At 39.0% G+C, this 17,020-nt stretch overlaps 1 protein-coding gene across 3 annotated transcripts in view; it reads right to left on the minus strand.

Annotated features, from left to right (window-relative positions):
- Positions 1-17,020, minus strand: part of CAPN7 (calpain 7) — a 35,966-nt gene that overhangs the window by 2,723 nt on the left and 16,223 nt on the right. For all 3 annotated transcript variants that reach the window (XM_035895693.1, XM_009640173.2, XM_035895694.1), the window contains 11 exons: positions 15,450-15,596; positions 13,639-13,745; positions 11,956-12,076; positions 11,569-11,713; positions 9,680-9,779; positions 7,877-8,012; positions 7,338-7,413; positions 4,844-4,989; positions 4,100-4,162; positions 1,350-1,480; positions 52-144 (listed from right to left, as the gene is read on the minus strand). In XM_035895693.1, the coding sequence (XP_035751586.1) occupies positions 52-144; positions 1,350-1,480; positions 4,100-4,162; positions 4,844-4,989; positions 7,338-7,413; positions 7,877-8,012; positions 9,680-9,779; positions 11,569-11,713; positions 11,956-12,076; positions 13,639-13,745; positions 15,450-15,596 (1,265 nt within the window). The remainder of the gene's footprint in view (positions 1-51; positions 145-1,349; positions 1,481-4,099; positions 4,163-4,843; positions 4,990-7,337; positions 7,414-7,876; positions 8,013-9,679; positions 9,780-11,568; positions 11,714-11,955; positions 12,077-13,638; positions 13,746-15,449; positions 15,597-17,020) is intronic.

Raw genomic sequence — 17,020 nt, forward strand, 5'->3', positions numbered from 1 at the left:
AAGTTCTGAAGTATGTTTCAAACCTCTAAGACTTCATTAAGTGAGTATTACCTGTAGTCACCACTGCTTTTTTTCTGAAAGCCATAGGAACCAGGATCTCCTACCGTCGAGACCATGACGAGTTCAAAGCCAACGCTGTATTGCCTGCAAGTGATGTGACAGACTGTCACTTCAGTTGTTTGGGTCATCAGTATTACCGTGAAGAGGGCTATTTATGAAAAACTACACAGCATAACTGGATGACATCTAGAAGTTTTGTCCTGTTTGTGACTGAAACCTTAGGTTAAACTTGCCACGACACGAATGTAGAATTTGGAGGAAGACTGAACACAGTTCAGGTTCAGAACTAGGCTCTGTGGAAAATCCCTGCTAGAAGTCTGCCTCTGCATTTCAGCAGACTTTAAGTAGTTAAACTTGCAGTGACATGCTCCGACAGCACAGATCCTGGGCTGTGATCTAATTGCCATCAGATGGATCAATGTTAGTGATCTCAGCAGAAATTTCCTATGTTGCACTGTAACTTAGGACAGTTTGTCTCCTCCCTGTTAACGCATCTGACAGGCACCACTGCCCCTGCCATTCAAAATACCCAAATATGCTCTGCAAGTGCAGGAAAAGAATGCATACAAAACCCCGCTCAATTAGTGGAACAGTAGAGCCACACCTTTGCTACTCATCTCCAGTACATGAGAGAGGGCGTTTCCCCAAAGAGGGGAGGATGGATAAAGAAGTGCTGCCATTTTGTGGTGCCCACTGTACAGCTTTGCAAAAGACAAACACTTGACTGGCCGGCAGGAGATGTTGCTATTTAGAAGTGCTGTATACTGGTATTTGGAGGTAAATGGTGAATTTTGCCAAAGGAATCTGACCTGTGTGGGCCTACTCTGTAGGGCACTGACATCCAATACTTCTCCGGGCCTGCTAGTGGCAGAGTAAACGCATTTCCAGAGCTGAGGCTACTGCATAAGTTTTGTATCCTGCATATTAGCTCTACTACAAAAGAAAAGGAACTATGACCATAATTAGTTTTACGAGGAAGAAAAATTCCTTTGTACCTCCTTCCCTTCTGTGCAAGGCCTAGCTCTGCTCAGACCCAAAAACTAAAACGAAAGAAGTGCTTCTGCTTTCCTTGTAGGTCAAGGATTTCCTCAGTAGCACACGTGCAGGTTTAATCCACTGTTGCTGGTGAAGTTAGAAATATAAATAGTGCTAAATCTGAGCCACCTCCTGTACCTTGTCTTCTAGATTTTCAGGGAGCTTCCCACCCTCCCCCTGGAGGATACTGACAAAGCTTTATCTTTAGCATGTAATACTCTCGCTGCATTGATGCACCCTTATTCTGTACAAACCTTGGTCCCCGTAGTTCAATTAGTAATGGCCCATTCTTGTCCAGCTGGAATTGGTAAATGGGATTATTTTTGTAGGTGTCTCTGAAGTTTCCACATCCTCCAGCACTGTGACCTTTCCACTGTCCATTAACCTGAAAGAAGTCGGAAGTACAGAAAATGCTTTATATCCTGAGGATTTGTATCGCTTACTCATACAGGCAAACAGGACTGGAGGCTCCTCTCACTTTAGTGGTCACTGACTCTAGTAATCTCTCCTCATTTCTAAAGTGCAAGTGAAAGACTGTTAAGTGCTCAGCAAGTTTCACTGCAGTCCTCCACCCACCTCGACCAAAGCCTCAGATCCCTTACCAGTGTATTCTTCAGCTTACATTTACTGAGTAGCTGTTTCTGACTACGTCAAATTGCATCTAACAAAGGACCTATACTCCCATCTGCCCCATGACTATTGGCCTGTGCAGGTTATTTTTTCGGCTCAAAGACCCCCCTGTTGCGCTGAATGAGAAAACCAGAGCGGTACAGGAAGCGCACGCTACCCATGTTGTACCCTTTCCTTTTGAAATCGCTGCCTCCAGCACTGTCCGTTCACCTCTATGCACTCTGAGAATCAGCATTACAGGAACAAGATACCTGTATGGACAGATTCTACAAGGACAAAGATGTACAAGAGGAAAAATGCTGCTCAGACTTTGAGAAACAGGCCATCTGTTTGCAAGTGCCTCCTGCTAGTCATTAAACTGAAAGGTTAGACTTACAAGACATGCCAGGCATTCACACAGATTTATAGCAGAGATCCATTTCTCCTGTTACTTCCCTCCCCTTTCTGTCAAACCAGCAAGGAGCAGCATTTTCTCTTATGATTTAATTTCTTTACTCAGTGTCCAAAAACCTCAAGCGTGGCAAGCTTGGAAGCAAGGGGGATTTCTCCCCCTGCCCCACTACTACCCAGGAACCTAAAACTGCTGTCTGCTGTTAGCTTTCCAGGCCTTTTCCACCTCAGTGGAAACTTAGTTCCAGGAATCCCCCTGGGGCTTGGTGTGCTCCCAAGGTGATCACTCAACTTTAGTATAAGCCATGCAACAGAAATTGCTTTTACTGTTAAACTGTGAATTAGTTATCATCTGCTTGGTTTTAAGTGTGATGACTGCTAAGCAAGCACCAAATAAGCATTAAGCACAGGTGACTAACTTTTTGTATTTAGTCAGAGACACAGAGCTGGCCTTGGACAGCTAAAACGTGCCTTTTATTTGAATACTAGACAGACATCTTCAAACAATTAACAGGAGCTTTCCACATACCTAATTTTCTTTTGAAACCAGTATTAAACAGATGTCCTGCCTCAAACAGGCTGGTCACCTTCAGTAATTTTTTGACTTCTTAAAGTATTCCCCCAAACTAAGCCCAGTTTAAGAGCTAAAAAGGACAATGATTTCTGGAAGAACCTTAATGTTCCCAGGGATCTCTCTAACCGCCTACCATTCTGCAGAACGGGCTAGCTTCAAAGGGCTGTTGCAGAAATAACAGCTGCTATGAAACCCTGCCTGAATTTAAGAGCCTGGCTGCCAGGCAACCCGTCCCCTGACCACACAAAGTAACGTAATCCTTGGTTTCAGGCATGAGTGCCCTAAAAAATGGACCGTTGCACTGTGGCTCAAACTAGCCCCGTTTCTCTCTTCCTGAAGAGGTTACTCTTTGGACAGAAGACTTCTGCCTATAGTAGGATTCCCTGGGGTATGCATGGTAGGTACAGGGATTACAATTAACAACTGCTGGCTTATTCTTTCTTGAGGATAGAATTGCTAATACATGAAAATACATGCAAGTTACTTTACCCTGTGAGCTCTTGGCTGTATTTATACTTCAGCTGAAGGTATAACTGCAGCTCGTGTTGACAGCTGAAATACAAACAGGCCCCCAAACTGCCTGGGCTTCTGACTGAAATTTCAGTCAAGTTTTTTGCTCTTGCCCCTGCTGCTGTACTCTCGGGGAGCATTTCTACACGGTACATACCACAGGTATATTGCCTTGATCCTGTTTGGCAGTGTGAGTGCTTATCCCAATGTGGCTACAGACCTTTTGAGACGTCTTTGCACAATTTAGGAAGAGTAATGCATTGTGATATTGCCATCCTAAGTCCATTTGTCAGTCTTGCTACCGGTGCCTTTGGTTTGCCATTGGTGATTTTGTCCCATCATGCCAAGAGTTCTTCCAAGAAAATCAAATCATGCAATTCTCTCAAGGGAAAGTGAGCAATGCTCTTGTGGGGTTTTTACTCTGCAGTAGTACTAGCACAATCTGATCTCTGCAGAGTAATTACATTTTAGGGTACAGGTTGTATTCTAAAGGCTGGTCTATTCTACAAAGGCTTTACAGTATATCTGCAATGGTACAGCTATAACAACACACTCTGCAACAAAGGTGGCACCAAATGCCAGTGGAAATTAAGCCACCATCCACACAGAGCGACGTGAACGGCGAGCCAGCCCAAGGACTTCTGTGCTTGTATCAATTATGCTAACTGTGCAGCTAATTGTTTGGCAAATTATATGTAACTTGACTACAGGATTGGTCTTGTGCTAATGAAACTTAGATTAAGCTTTAGTTAAGAAGTTTCATTTGTTACAAGATGGCGTAAGCTGGCGCTTTTGGGCGGTAGTATAAAAATATATTTAAAAGCCTTGTACATTTCAAATATAGGAAAAGTCAAACCAGAATTATTATCCAGTGACCCATAAAAGCAAATACTTCTTTACCCGTTTGGAAATGGTGTATGGTGTAGGAATCTTGGAAAAGGTGAACTTGCACAAGGAATACACCTGTGTTGTAAAAGAATAAGCTGGTCACACATTCATCTTGCACATTTCATACAAAATCATGACATGTTAAAAAAAGCAGAATTGCCTACACATCATTTTTAGATACTTGTTCATTACATGCCTATATTACTCATCAGACGACCCCATCTGAAAGTCAAGATCCAGAACATTGCTGGGACTAACAAGACTTAATTCTACCTAGTTTTTATTAAAAAAAGCAAAATGGAAACAATCTGCATTTTACTTTTTTCAGTGACAGAGACATCTAGCATTGACCATCCCATGACTCAGCAGTACAGAAAAACCCAAATACTGAGTGCAAGGACTTAGAGAAGTCAAAAAACTTTATGTAAGTCTTAACTAGGATCTACAATAGGCTTATTTTGGATACATAGAGAGCCAATGCTCTGCCTGTACACAGATATTAATTTTTTATTCTAGGAAATAAAAGTATTTTTCAGCTAATTTCATTACTAAAAACCACACACGCTGTATTGTCTCAACTATAATGGAGAACATTATCAAGCACTGCATCCAGTGGTTCTGCTCCATCATTCATAGCCTCCCTCACCAAAAATAACAGTATCAATCCAGAAGTACATTTTTTTTAATCAAACTTACAAATAAAGGACACTTTATAATTTAATTGTTTACATTCATTATTAAATCAACACTACATACCCTGATGGTGTAATGGATAGTGTTTTGTTTCTCATATTGGGACACCACTAAGGTAAACGTATGGGGCCCTGGAGAGGTCAGCTTTATCTTGGTCAGATAGTGAGGACTGTTGATCCGAATACCATCAATATACGGAGGAGGATCAGCTGAAAAAGAAAAGGAGGAATATTTTTCCCCGATCAAAAAATCCTCCAGTGTGGCAAACTTCTTAGCCAATTTGTATCAGTGAATTTTGCCAGGGAAGTCAGATTGTTGGTACTAAGGTTAGACTGTAAGCAGACTTGAATGCTCTCAAAAAAAAAAAAAAAGCCTCAAGATTTGCTCATAAAAAGGACAGATAATCTTAAGAGCAACTATCATTTTCAGGAGAGGTACATCACACATGACAGGACACAAATTCTGCATTTGAAAGTACAGCTTAAACCCCATGACTTGCCAGAACTGCTTATCCATCTCCCACCAATGTCACTACTTCAAAGGAGACCTACTGTGACGATGCTGAAATTTAAAGAGAAAGATAAGGAATGTTTGAGCACTCTATAAACATCCCTGAAGTGGCTGTTTCTTCTCCCTTGGCTGGACAGTTCCAGAATGCAAGCTGCCAAAATCTTTGGCCGCTAAGTAAACAAGATTTTAAAACATGTTAATTTCTTTAACTAACTGACACACACTTTCTCTCTCTCCAAATTCTTGTGATGATTACACAGATGTAGTTGCATCCAAGTACCAATGCACATGCAGTACTTATTATAAACATCCCAAATATTTGCTTTTACAATTAGACAATGTAATGTGTTATTTGGCCTCTAATTGGTTCTTTCCAGACTTCTTTTAATTTCAGTGAAGCAGGAACAAGTCTAGCCAATTACTTCAATAGGCCCAGGATCAGGTCCTTTTATTTACTTCCACAAAGAAACATGGGAGAGGGGAAAGGATTAATATAAAACAATGAGAAGCTTAGGAATGGGAAATCTTGGCCTCAGTGCCAAGGGATTAACCTGCTTTGTTCTGATCTCATTTTAACAGATGGTAAAAATAAAACTGCAGCTTGACCAATCTATTTCCACAGATGAAGGTTTTAAAGGAGTTTGAGCTCGTGAGATTAAAAGTTTATAAAACAGTTTGGGTAGCGAGACAAAACATATGCATCATCCAGTCCTTGCTAGTGGTCTCGCTGGAAGACTGTGTCTTTGAAGTACAACTGAACAATTCCCTCCACTATACAAATATGTTTGGTTTGCCCACTTAAGAATGTTTTCAGTAAGACAGCATGTAAAATAGGGACTGCTACAAGTACTAGCAACACCAGAAGCACATCTTGGGCCGTAAGGAGAAGCAGGTGCTTTAACAAGATCAGCTCTTGCAAAAACAGATGATTTGGTCAGGCCTCAACAGATGCTTTCCACAGAAAGACAGCTTGGATTCTAGGGGAATTGGTCAGCAGAGTTCACTGAACAAGACCAGAGATGAACAACGCAACGCTTACCAGCCATTCCAATAGGAAAAAACCCACAAATCCCACTCTTTGGTGAAGAGAGCTTTATAAGCTACTCTCTAATTAACTGTTGGTATTACCTGTTGCATGAGCAGCTACCTGAATGCCACCCTGGTTCGAAGGAGGTTCCCTATCTGTAAAAGCAACAGGCCAAATCCTAACTGCCTTAGGATGCGCCTTCATTGAATTATTCCAAGGACTACTTTTACAGTAACTTGATGTAAAAATAAATAAAAATATGATATTATTAGCTCTACCTTAAAGTCGCACTCTACCCTATCCATTCAACCTGGGCATTACCTTTACTTTCTGTGTCTCAACCTGTGTTTCAGATCTGCTATCTGTCTTGAAATAACACATAAATGGCTTTTTCGCAGCTACAACAAAGCCCCAAAAGCCAAGCTCCTTCTTCTCAAAGTGAGTAGAATCTGACCTATACTGACCAAGAGTAATACTTTGATAAAATTTGAACATCTAAATATTTTTCTTAAACATTCTATACCTCATACTTCAAAACACGTTTAAGTGTTCAGCTATATCTCATGAGCTTGCTTAGGTACTTTGCTAAGCCAAGTTCACAGAACAATTAACCTTGATTATTTTCATTTAGTGGAAGCAGTATACCTTTAAATAATTTCACAAATCTGGGAAATAATTATGCTATCAGATAAACAGAAGCACAACATCTGTTCCCTCTAAGCATTAACTACTGACACTGCAAAAATCAACAGAACAATAAAGAAAGTCTGTGCCTAATTAAGTGTCAGCAGGATTACGCAGACCTCTTAGTGTGCTTCAAACATGTACAGCTTGGTTTATTCCTTCAGTGTAGACTGTTGAAGGTGGTCAAACAGGGCTAAACAACTATTTCAGAAGACAGACCTCTTTGAGTGAGGCATCTAGTTTTAAAGCAAAAAAGTGCCTTTCCTTTCCACAAAATCCTTTGCAATTCTTCATTTATTTCCAACATCATCTTCTTGACAATTAAGGTACACTAACCTGGATAGTAAACTTTTTTGCCATCAGTCTTGTATACAACCATTGTAATGAATTCCCGATTGTGTGCAAAGTCATCCTATTAAAAAAAAAAAAAAAAACACAGATCAAGTAGAGTTGTACACTTCTGTGGAATGTGATTAATGCTTAAGCAGCATCAAGTACGCATTCTGTCATTCCCTTCGATCACCACATCACTGATACTTGTATTTACTAAGATAACTGACCCAATTCTTTAAAAAAAAAAAAACAAACCCAAACCAAAACCTGAAATAAAAAAACTACCCCTAATATAATAGTTCAGAGTTATTTCATTACCTTTATGGTGAAGAATATAATCACCTCACTCAAATTTTTACTCTGGGTCTATTTCAACAGTCTTGTATACAATTACATGGAAATTTAAAATTTGTAGGTGTAGATACTTGAAAATGAAAATACAAGCAGTAATATACTAACAACGTAGAAAGCTATACAGAAAGATTTACAGAAGGTATTCTAGAACTCACGATATAGAAAATGTGCGAAAAGGAAGCTGGTACCTTATCTGTGATGTGCCTGCTAAGCAGAACCCAGACGGCAGCACCACCCTGTGGACACTGGACCTCTAGCTTGTACTGAGGATTATTAGCCAGGCTGTAGGCATCCTTCACTGGACCTTGCTTTGCATCCCAAGTACTAAAAGTAATACAGACATGTTATTAGAGGAGTAAGGTAGTAATTTGTCCTTTGAAACCTGACTCCAAATCCTACATATATAGAGCACTATCCATTATCAGTAACCAAGTTCGTGAAGGATAATTTTCTGCAGGAATCTATGACAGTGGTTACATTAATGCATTAGTGCCAAGAGCATTATCTTATAGTTTTGTTTTATAAATGACTTTACTACAATACAAGTGTGATAATAAAAACCACAAAATACAAACAGCTTGGCTGTTTGCTACGGGACTGCAACCACACAAAGTAGAGAAAAAGCTGAGCCGTTCAGGGAGCCCAGGCTAGCCAATTATTGTAATGATTGCACACAACACATTTATTATTAAGTGAAAAACACCTTTGCTTTTATAACTGTAAGACTCCAGTATGTAAGCTACAGTTAGTTCCAAAAGCTTGCCAAATTTTTTCCTCCTGTTTTGTATTCAGATAATTTTTCTTTTAAGATTTGATCTGGTTTACGTTTGGAAGAATGTCTGCATGATGTGTTAAAAAAAAATCTTCAAGGTACCCTATTGCAAAATCTGCCTGCCGCCTCATGAACTGTCTAGGCAAGGAAAATAAGGTATGAAAAAACCCCAAAAGTGCTGATGACTGAATGCAAAGCGTGGCATGCTGGGAACAGGGGTGGATAAATTGACCCATTGACCCTCCTACACTTTTAAAACTGAACAGCCCGTGTGGAAGGCTGCGTTATCAACTAAGCTTCAAATTATCACCATCATTACTCCACTTTTTCTGGCAATTGATGCTGTGCTAGGCAAAAAAAGAGGTACGACAATCACCAATAACATAAGGAAAGGCAGACTAGTAGATGAGCTTTGAGATTAGCATACACATTGTCTCACCTTGCTACATCACCGCAGTATATTTTAGAATTAATTTGAACACCAAAATGGAAGGAGCCTTTACAGATAAGCTCAGCAGTTGCATTACGGACAAAGGAGCTTGCGCAGAGCTAACACATGCAGAAACAGTGTAGAAGCAGTGGCAAGTGCTTAGAGTGGAGTGGGAAAATAGAGAAAGTCTTGCTTTCTGAAACTGAGACACACACTTATCCTCAAACTGGGTGACAAAAAGACCACGTGTGATGGATACTAGGTAGCGGACAGGTATCATGTTCAGAAAAAAAAAAAAAAAAAAGAAGTCAAACAAGGAAGATTACTTATGATAACTGCAAGTGGTGAAAAATGGAATTAGTTAAACTACTCTGACATCAGTGAACACACCCTGTAAAGACATGTGCTGCACAAATGACTTGCAACTGGCCAGGAAAATGAAGTCCAGATAAAAACTAGGTCACCCAAGCACTGTCTGGTCACTGCTTAAAGATGGACTGCATAAAAATCTGATTTCTATTCCAACAGATGTGGGACTGAGGTCAGAATCTGGTTACACAACCTTAGGTCCACAGCAACATCACAACGGTCACTGGAGTTTGAACGACGTTACAGAAGTGGTCAAAAACAAAGCCTGGGCTGACAATTTAAAAGTGTAAAGTCAGGCTCAGGAGAGCATGGTTGGAGTTCAACCTCTTCAGCTGTAACTAGGAAGAATGGAAGGAAGGAAACACCATATCAGAACATTTAGTGAGATATCGACACAAAAGTTTTATCTCTTGGACCAACCTGTGAATACACGTAGATTCTTTAAAAAGACTTGGGTTCCAACTCAAATAAATAACATCATAGTACTGGCACAGGTCCTCCCAGGCGATCCAGAAAATGCCTAAGAAGGAAATGCTGTCATTGTTTCCTTACCAGACACCTTGATTTTACTTGTTTTTCAAAAGTCTCTTTCCAAGCAAATGACGTAGCTTATATAAACCAACATTTCAGTAGTAACGTCTGCATTGCCCAAATTTCTAAACTTAAACTTAATCCCCAAAACAATTAAGTTAGACCAAGAAAAACAAGATAGTCTCTGCTTATCATCAAAGACTTTCTGAAGCTGTCAGAACGCTTTTCATTCTCAAGCACTAAGCAGAAGGTATGAGAGAATCTGTTGTACTAAAAAAGGCATCATCATTAGATTCTGACCTGCCTTCCCCTTTCCTAGGTTTCTGGAGAAAAAAAAAATTACATAGTTAAACAGGTTCCCCCAATTCAACAACCTACTTCAGTAGTCATCCAGCACAACCAAGTATTCAATCAACGCATGAGTATGTTTGAATGTATTTCTAAGATGCTTCATCCAACACCTACATGACTTGCTTTGGCACCCTGAATCTGCTTCATCTTTACAACAGCCTCATGCATTTACTCTAATTCTCCACTGCTCCCTTAATTGCAACTCCAGCCAACAACAATGCCTGCAAGCTGACAGATTCCTGATGAAATGAACTCTCAAAAAGGCAACAGCCTTATAATTCAAGTCTCTGACATAGGCAGTTGCAGGTCTTGCAGCACTAAAAAAACCCCCAAACCATAAATAATAATAGCTATACACTTAGACCCGAAGACCAGAGTATAAATCCAGTCAGAAGAAACAACTCCCTTAAAATGACTACTGTACATTTATATAAATTTTAACTACTAGATGTTAGAGATGTAAATTCCTTACTAGGTGAATCAGTAAATAAATAACGAGCTAATCTCTCACAACTGTCACAAAGCCAGGGTTGCTATTCTTATATTTAAATCAAAAGTTTTCCTTATGCATTTGCATGAGGTTTATCAATAAATGCTATAATTTAATGGGTTTGGATGCATAATGTTGTCAAAATAGAGCGGCACTGAACAAAAGGGCTCCCTCACAGAGATAGACAGACAGCAACGAGGATACTGTACGAGGTGCAGCTTCTGCAGAATTTTTGAACTGCCAGCCTGCCCTTCCACCAGCAAACCCACACTGTCTTTCCAGACGCTACACTCTGCTGCTCCCTAGGGAAAATGGGACAGGACAACACTGGGCATCATTCCAAGTGGTTTCTCTGGACAGTGACATAGTAGCACCACTGTCTCAAAGATGGATCTCTCTGTCTACTCTTACAGCTGGAAATAAGAGCGTATGTAAACATTTGCTTATAGATACAGTAATGTAATGCAAAGGGGAAAAAAAAAATCACTTACCTCTAGTGCGTAACCTCAAATACAGGCAAGACTAATTTAAATACTGATTAAGGTAAGCACGTTGATACATATTTTCAAGTGTTGGAGGAAAAAACCCACAAAAAGTCTATTCACATATTAAAAAGCAGCATTACACAGCTTATTGTCAGACTGTTATCTTTGCACTGAACTCCCCCACACCCAGATACTGAGATAGCAACACTTAAGCAAGGAAGTAATATCTTGTCAACAAATTTGAGATGTATTAAACAGTCCAGATAACTGACACCCCAGACAAACCTGAAATGACAGATTAAATATACAAATACTTCGTAAACTTTTGGGCTATTTAGTTTCTTTTACTCTCCCTCCCCTTGTGCTTAAGCATTTCTTTCCACCTTCCTGCAGGGATACACCACAAAGATCTACATTATCTGAAAAGATAGTGACTTTGTAAACCTTATTACCATTGTCTATTTTCTGAGCTGTTCTTGGATCAAAGTTCAAGTATTTTTGTAAATCTGGGGTCCAATTTCTTGTGTCATTTTCACTGTATCGTCCCTTCCAACGTAAGTGGCTCCAGGGATTTTTCAACTGAAGAAATCGAAGTCCCTGAAAAAATACAAAATAAAATTGCTGGATTCATCTTGTAAAAATAATTTTTATATCTATATTAACATGGTATATGGACCAATAGCTCAAGAAAATACAGCACCATTAAGCCTTCTAGATTTTCCCAATGGAGCTCAAGATGAAATAAACTATATTAGCCATCAGAGCAACAAATTAGTAGCTACCCATTGCAGACAGGTTTCAAACAGGCATCTGAAAACATCTTCAGTTTTCCTTGATACCTTATATTCTCTTATATCCAAGACTGCATATGCATGGGTTGGAACTAAACCCCATTTTTCTCCTTCCTCTTCAGACATCACCCCTGTTGCTGTTGTGATAAGGACATCTCCCTTGTGAAATCTGTTCAAAAAAAGAGGCGAAGAATAGCTTAATTAAAATCTTGCAAGTTGCAAACTGACATTTGCCAGACACTGTAATAGTATGTTTATACACTGCCCTTTAGCATGACCCTACTGTATAAAAACTGGAATACAGTTGTTGGGGGTTTTTTTTGTCAGCAGAAATCATTCCTGAAAAAGCTTGAGAAAGTGGAACTATTTTCTTTCAGTATTTAAGTATAGGCTTTAAGTGAAAACCTATTATTTTCATATAATTTCACAATTTCATATTTTTAATAAATAAAAATTAGCATTTATCAACCTGAAGTTCAATCTGTGTCACTTTTTAAAGATAGTCTTCACAGATCTTCAGCTGAACACAAATGTGGTTTCATCAACACTTAGCCAATCACTGCATATAGGAAATTAACAACTCTCTCACACCTCCAGGATTCTGAAGGAGCTTCCCAAAACCTGGGGAATGAGAAATTCATGCTTCTATACTTTTGCAGTTGTTATCACTAAAGTTTTGTGTCCCCCAGCACAGGTGTTCCAGGGTCTGAACTGCCAACTCACAACAACTGAGCTCTGCAATTGTTCTGAATTGCAACTGTTAATTTTGCAACCACCGTTGCTGCAAAACACTAGCACATTTCCCAGCCCATGCTAAAATCCGAGTACATACTCAGCATCCCCAGACAATTTACAGGGTCACTGGACTATGGAGCGACACATTTTCAGTCTAGCACAGGTGAACAACAGTGATGCTGTAATGGCTAGATCCCATCCTAACTGCAGTCACACCTCCAAACTGCAAGGCCAGAATACCTGAAAAGTTGTTAACAATGAACTGAGAGCTCCTACCAACTGAAAAAGCACTGCAGGAGGAGTGTCAGACTTATCATGAATGCAGATGTTTCGGTCAACAGAATACCCCCTTTCTACTGCATTGAAATGCATAAAAGATTGGTTGCACAAAACCATTTTGAAAGCAATCGAAGCACTTGCTAGCTGACATTTATAAATTACAGCTGTATCTTTCACCATAAGTACTGAAGATCAGTATTGCAGTTTTGCTAGACTTTTGCTGCTCCTCCATGAGATTTGCTAATAGGGCATAACAACAAAGATCTTGTGATATGATTAGAAATACAATATTGTATCTGCTTGCTAAGGACAGCAGAACAATGCCAAAGTTCTGAGGAACTATGTGGGAATACAGAACACATTTCCTTCTGCTTTTTAAACACTTTTACTTGTATATTGGTTCCAAGCCATTCTTCTCTGACTCTGTATTCTATTTTCTTCATCAAGAAATGGGCTATTATTTATTTTTCTTCATATGCAAAGAAGAAAAATCAGCTCAGACAAAATTCCACAATATTTTACTCTTCTGTTCTAACAAAGCCACCAATACCTCAATTTTTCTTCTTCCAGAAAGCATAGAGAGGTTTTATAAAGCACAATTTGTAGTAGTACCAAAACGCTATAGAAAGATCTGTGGTAACTGTACTGGTTTTATAGTGGTAATGCAGCTACTACACAGCAAGCATTTCAATTACTTAGGAAAGAACAAACTTCTACCTCTGATAAAGCATTCTGAAAGTACTATCTTTATTGAAAGCTTGATTGTCAGAGTGCATAGCAATTCTTTCGGGTATCCAACCAGTCAGTGCATGGAGATCGATATTCTGAAATGCAAGCATTCAAAAAAAATCAGAATAAATAGCTATCTATAAGCATATGATGTCTGTACACAAATTATAAAAGCGCCTCGAAAGAAACCAAATATACACAAGTTACAATATAGCTTTACACATAAAAGGCTCAATATTAAGACTATGTTAGAAAACCCAACCAAACAAAAACTTATTTGATTAGTTTAGGACATTTCCAAGCAGCATCTAAAAAAAAAAAAGCTGGAAAGTGGACTAATGAAACAAACTGGAATTCAGAGCAATGGAAGCACAAAAGAATGATCATTCATGCTCAGTTCTATGATGTGTTCTATTTATTTCATTGATTCACAGACTTTTAAAGCACAGTCTCAGAAGCACAGTTTGGAGCCTTGCTATTATATATGCATTTTAAATAATTTAAGTTTTACTTCTATGGCTGAGGGTTTGGGTTTTAAATTCTTTTTGGTGAAGCTGATGCTGACAAGTATTTCCATAAAAAGAGGCTTTAATGTCCCCATTTCATCTCCTTGAAATACTGCTTATTTCCTTTTCTTTTGCTTTGTATTCCTCAAAGCAAAAGCAGAGACTATAAATGCTTGAGGTGTCAATAGCCAGCGCTGGTGGGTGGGAACTTGAGGAATTACAAGTACCACGCAGCCAGTAAGTAACGCTGATGATACAAGGAAGCCATAATACAGTTGAAAGCAGAGGGGGCGGGAAGGGTGGAGATTAAATGTCACAAGTCAAGCTGTTTTTCCAGATAGCAAGTCAGAGAATGACAATGGGAATAAAACACAGCTATTCTCACCAGCTTCTGTCCTGTGAAACAAAGCAGCCCAACACCGATGTAAACACACATAAAAACGTATGCTATGTTTACCCCTTATACTAAGCCACGTTTGTCTCCATAATAATTTTTCAAAAGGTGATGGTTACCTAGTATACCCTCCAAGAATGCAATTATCAAGACACCAGCTAGAATGCGAACAGCACCATGAAATCAAACACGTACTATAAAAATTTCAAAGAATTTAAATTAAAATCAGAAATGCTTCCTAAGTAACGAATGAGAATTATGTGGGCTACTCATTTCAGTAAACTGTCCCTCTTTGAAAGAATGATTTGCATGTCAGCCTAGCTGCAGTACAATGACTGTTTCTTTAGTAACCACATTATAGGAACCCGATACATATTTATGTAAATGAGTGGAACAATCTGATAAACAAACTCGCACAGATCAAAGTATTTGCTCCCTGTCTGTACATGTACTAAATGACTAGCCTGTTCCTTTCCTAGCTGACTCTCCTACCAATTGAGGGAGAGCTGTCCTATTTATTGAACGACAGTTAGAAACCAAAATCAGCAGTACTGATATGGGCAAAAAAATGTATGACTTCACCCAACACTTTAATCTAGACTCTATATAAACACATATACTTTCCAACCATTAGTGCCAATCCTGCAGTCAGAGAACTATTAACTCTACCCATCAAGATGTCCTGCTCATTTTATTTTGATGGAGTAAGTCCCATTAAGAATATAAGTCAGCTAAGCATATTTGTGAAAGAAAGAAATAGAAAAAAAATTAAGAAAACATCAATCCCAATACTTGCCTCCCCCCCGACCAATTGACTTTGATTTCACTGGAAGGAAAATTATTTGACCCAAGATTATCTAAGTGGAGTTTTTGCCTCTTAGAAATAATCTAATACTTACAGAATTTGATCCAGGAAAATCATATCCTCCCATGACCTTCATGTAAGCCTTTTCTATTAGTGATACCCATAATTCATTCTTATTGTTAGAATAAGAGCAGAGAAGTTCCCCACTATGATCAACAGGTAACTGGTCATCTATGATTACCTGTATGAAATAAACAAATGAAAAATCACCATGAAACTCATAAAGTATTATGGAAGTATTTAAAAAATAAACCCACTCTCTCATTAACATACAGCTTCTCAGACACAGCCAGACCTGACCATCGTTCTCACATATGGACACCTCTATCAATCCTGCAGTGGTTTGCCCAAGTGAACAAGAAATTCTATTACCAGCTCTTACTTGCACTGATCTACTGGGTGACCTGTGATCACCTGCCTTGCTTTCCCCTGTGTAAAATGGGGACGATGACAGTGCGCTCTTGTAAAGTGTCTAATATCTATTGTAAAAGGTAGTCGCAGAAAAGTTCAGTGTAATTACCAGCATAAAAAGTAAAGAAAAGCCTAGCGATATTCCTCACCTAATTAGGAAACAGAGCATGGACTGTGCTTGGTAGCCAGCAGAAAAATAAAGTTATTTATCTATAAGGAAGCAAACTATGTGTCACATCACTTTCATAGTCTCTAGTTCCAGATTTAAATTTCTTCTCTCTGGAAAGGAAAAACAACCCAAAGCAACAGTTGGTATTAACATTTCTTCTTTAAATTAGGTAGAATATATTCAGTATTATTTCAGACTGTTACTGCAGTATTTGCAGTGGTCTGAAACAGTTTCCAAGACAGGTATTTCAGTTTCACATTGCCGTTAGTCCATTACCACTACAGGCTACCAACACAGCATATTTTCTGGTCAAATCCTATCTGTGCAGGAATGAATAGTTGTTTTCGTAGAAGAGTAAATGGCCATTCATCCTAAGGAAAGGCAGCCATTAGGAGGTATTTTAGAAAGAGCATTAAGAGCAAGGCAAGCACATAAATGATACTTCCCTGAAACACTCAGATTCCAGAATTTTGCAACTCAAGGACTTCCTGACCCAGAGGTTATACCTTCGCAATTAATAGCCTTTGAGGACTTTCCCCTTACTCCCCCACACCGTGAATATGACCACTCAACTTCTGAACTCCCATAAACATTCATCAGTCACTATGATCTGCAATAATCAGTGCTACTGTTAAGTATTATATGAAGAAATACATTATTCTGTGCCCTTATCTATTGCACTGAAAAGAAAATGGAGTTGTTTGTGAGTTTATAAAGTTCTATCATATATCTTCAGGCATCTCCTCTCCTTACTAAGGATCTGTGGCCACTGGAATTATTCCTCTGTGGTCATTCCATGTCTATACTCTTCCAGGATGTCCCTCCCCGCTCTGTACTTCTAGTTCTGTAACTTCCTTTCCAAGAGCGGAGAAGTGGATTAGTTGCATGCTCTATTTATAATTACAGGATGCATAATTTTGTTCCTGTATGGTCTTCATAATTCTTTTAAGCAATATAAGGATTTCTTAATGAATTTAATGTAAGACTATTTTCATACGTCTGTAGAAGTAATACCTACATTCTGC

The sequence above is a fragment of the Egretta garzetta genome, unplaced genomic scaffold, assembly GCF_000687185.1.
Source record: "Egretta garzetta isolate BGI_Z169 unplaced genomic scaffold, ASM68718v1 scaffold96, whole genome shotgun sequence".
Classification (NCBI taxonomy): domain Eukaryota; kingdom Metazoa; phylum Chordata; class Aves; order Pelecaniformes; family Ardeidae; genus Egretta; species Egretta garzetta.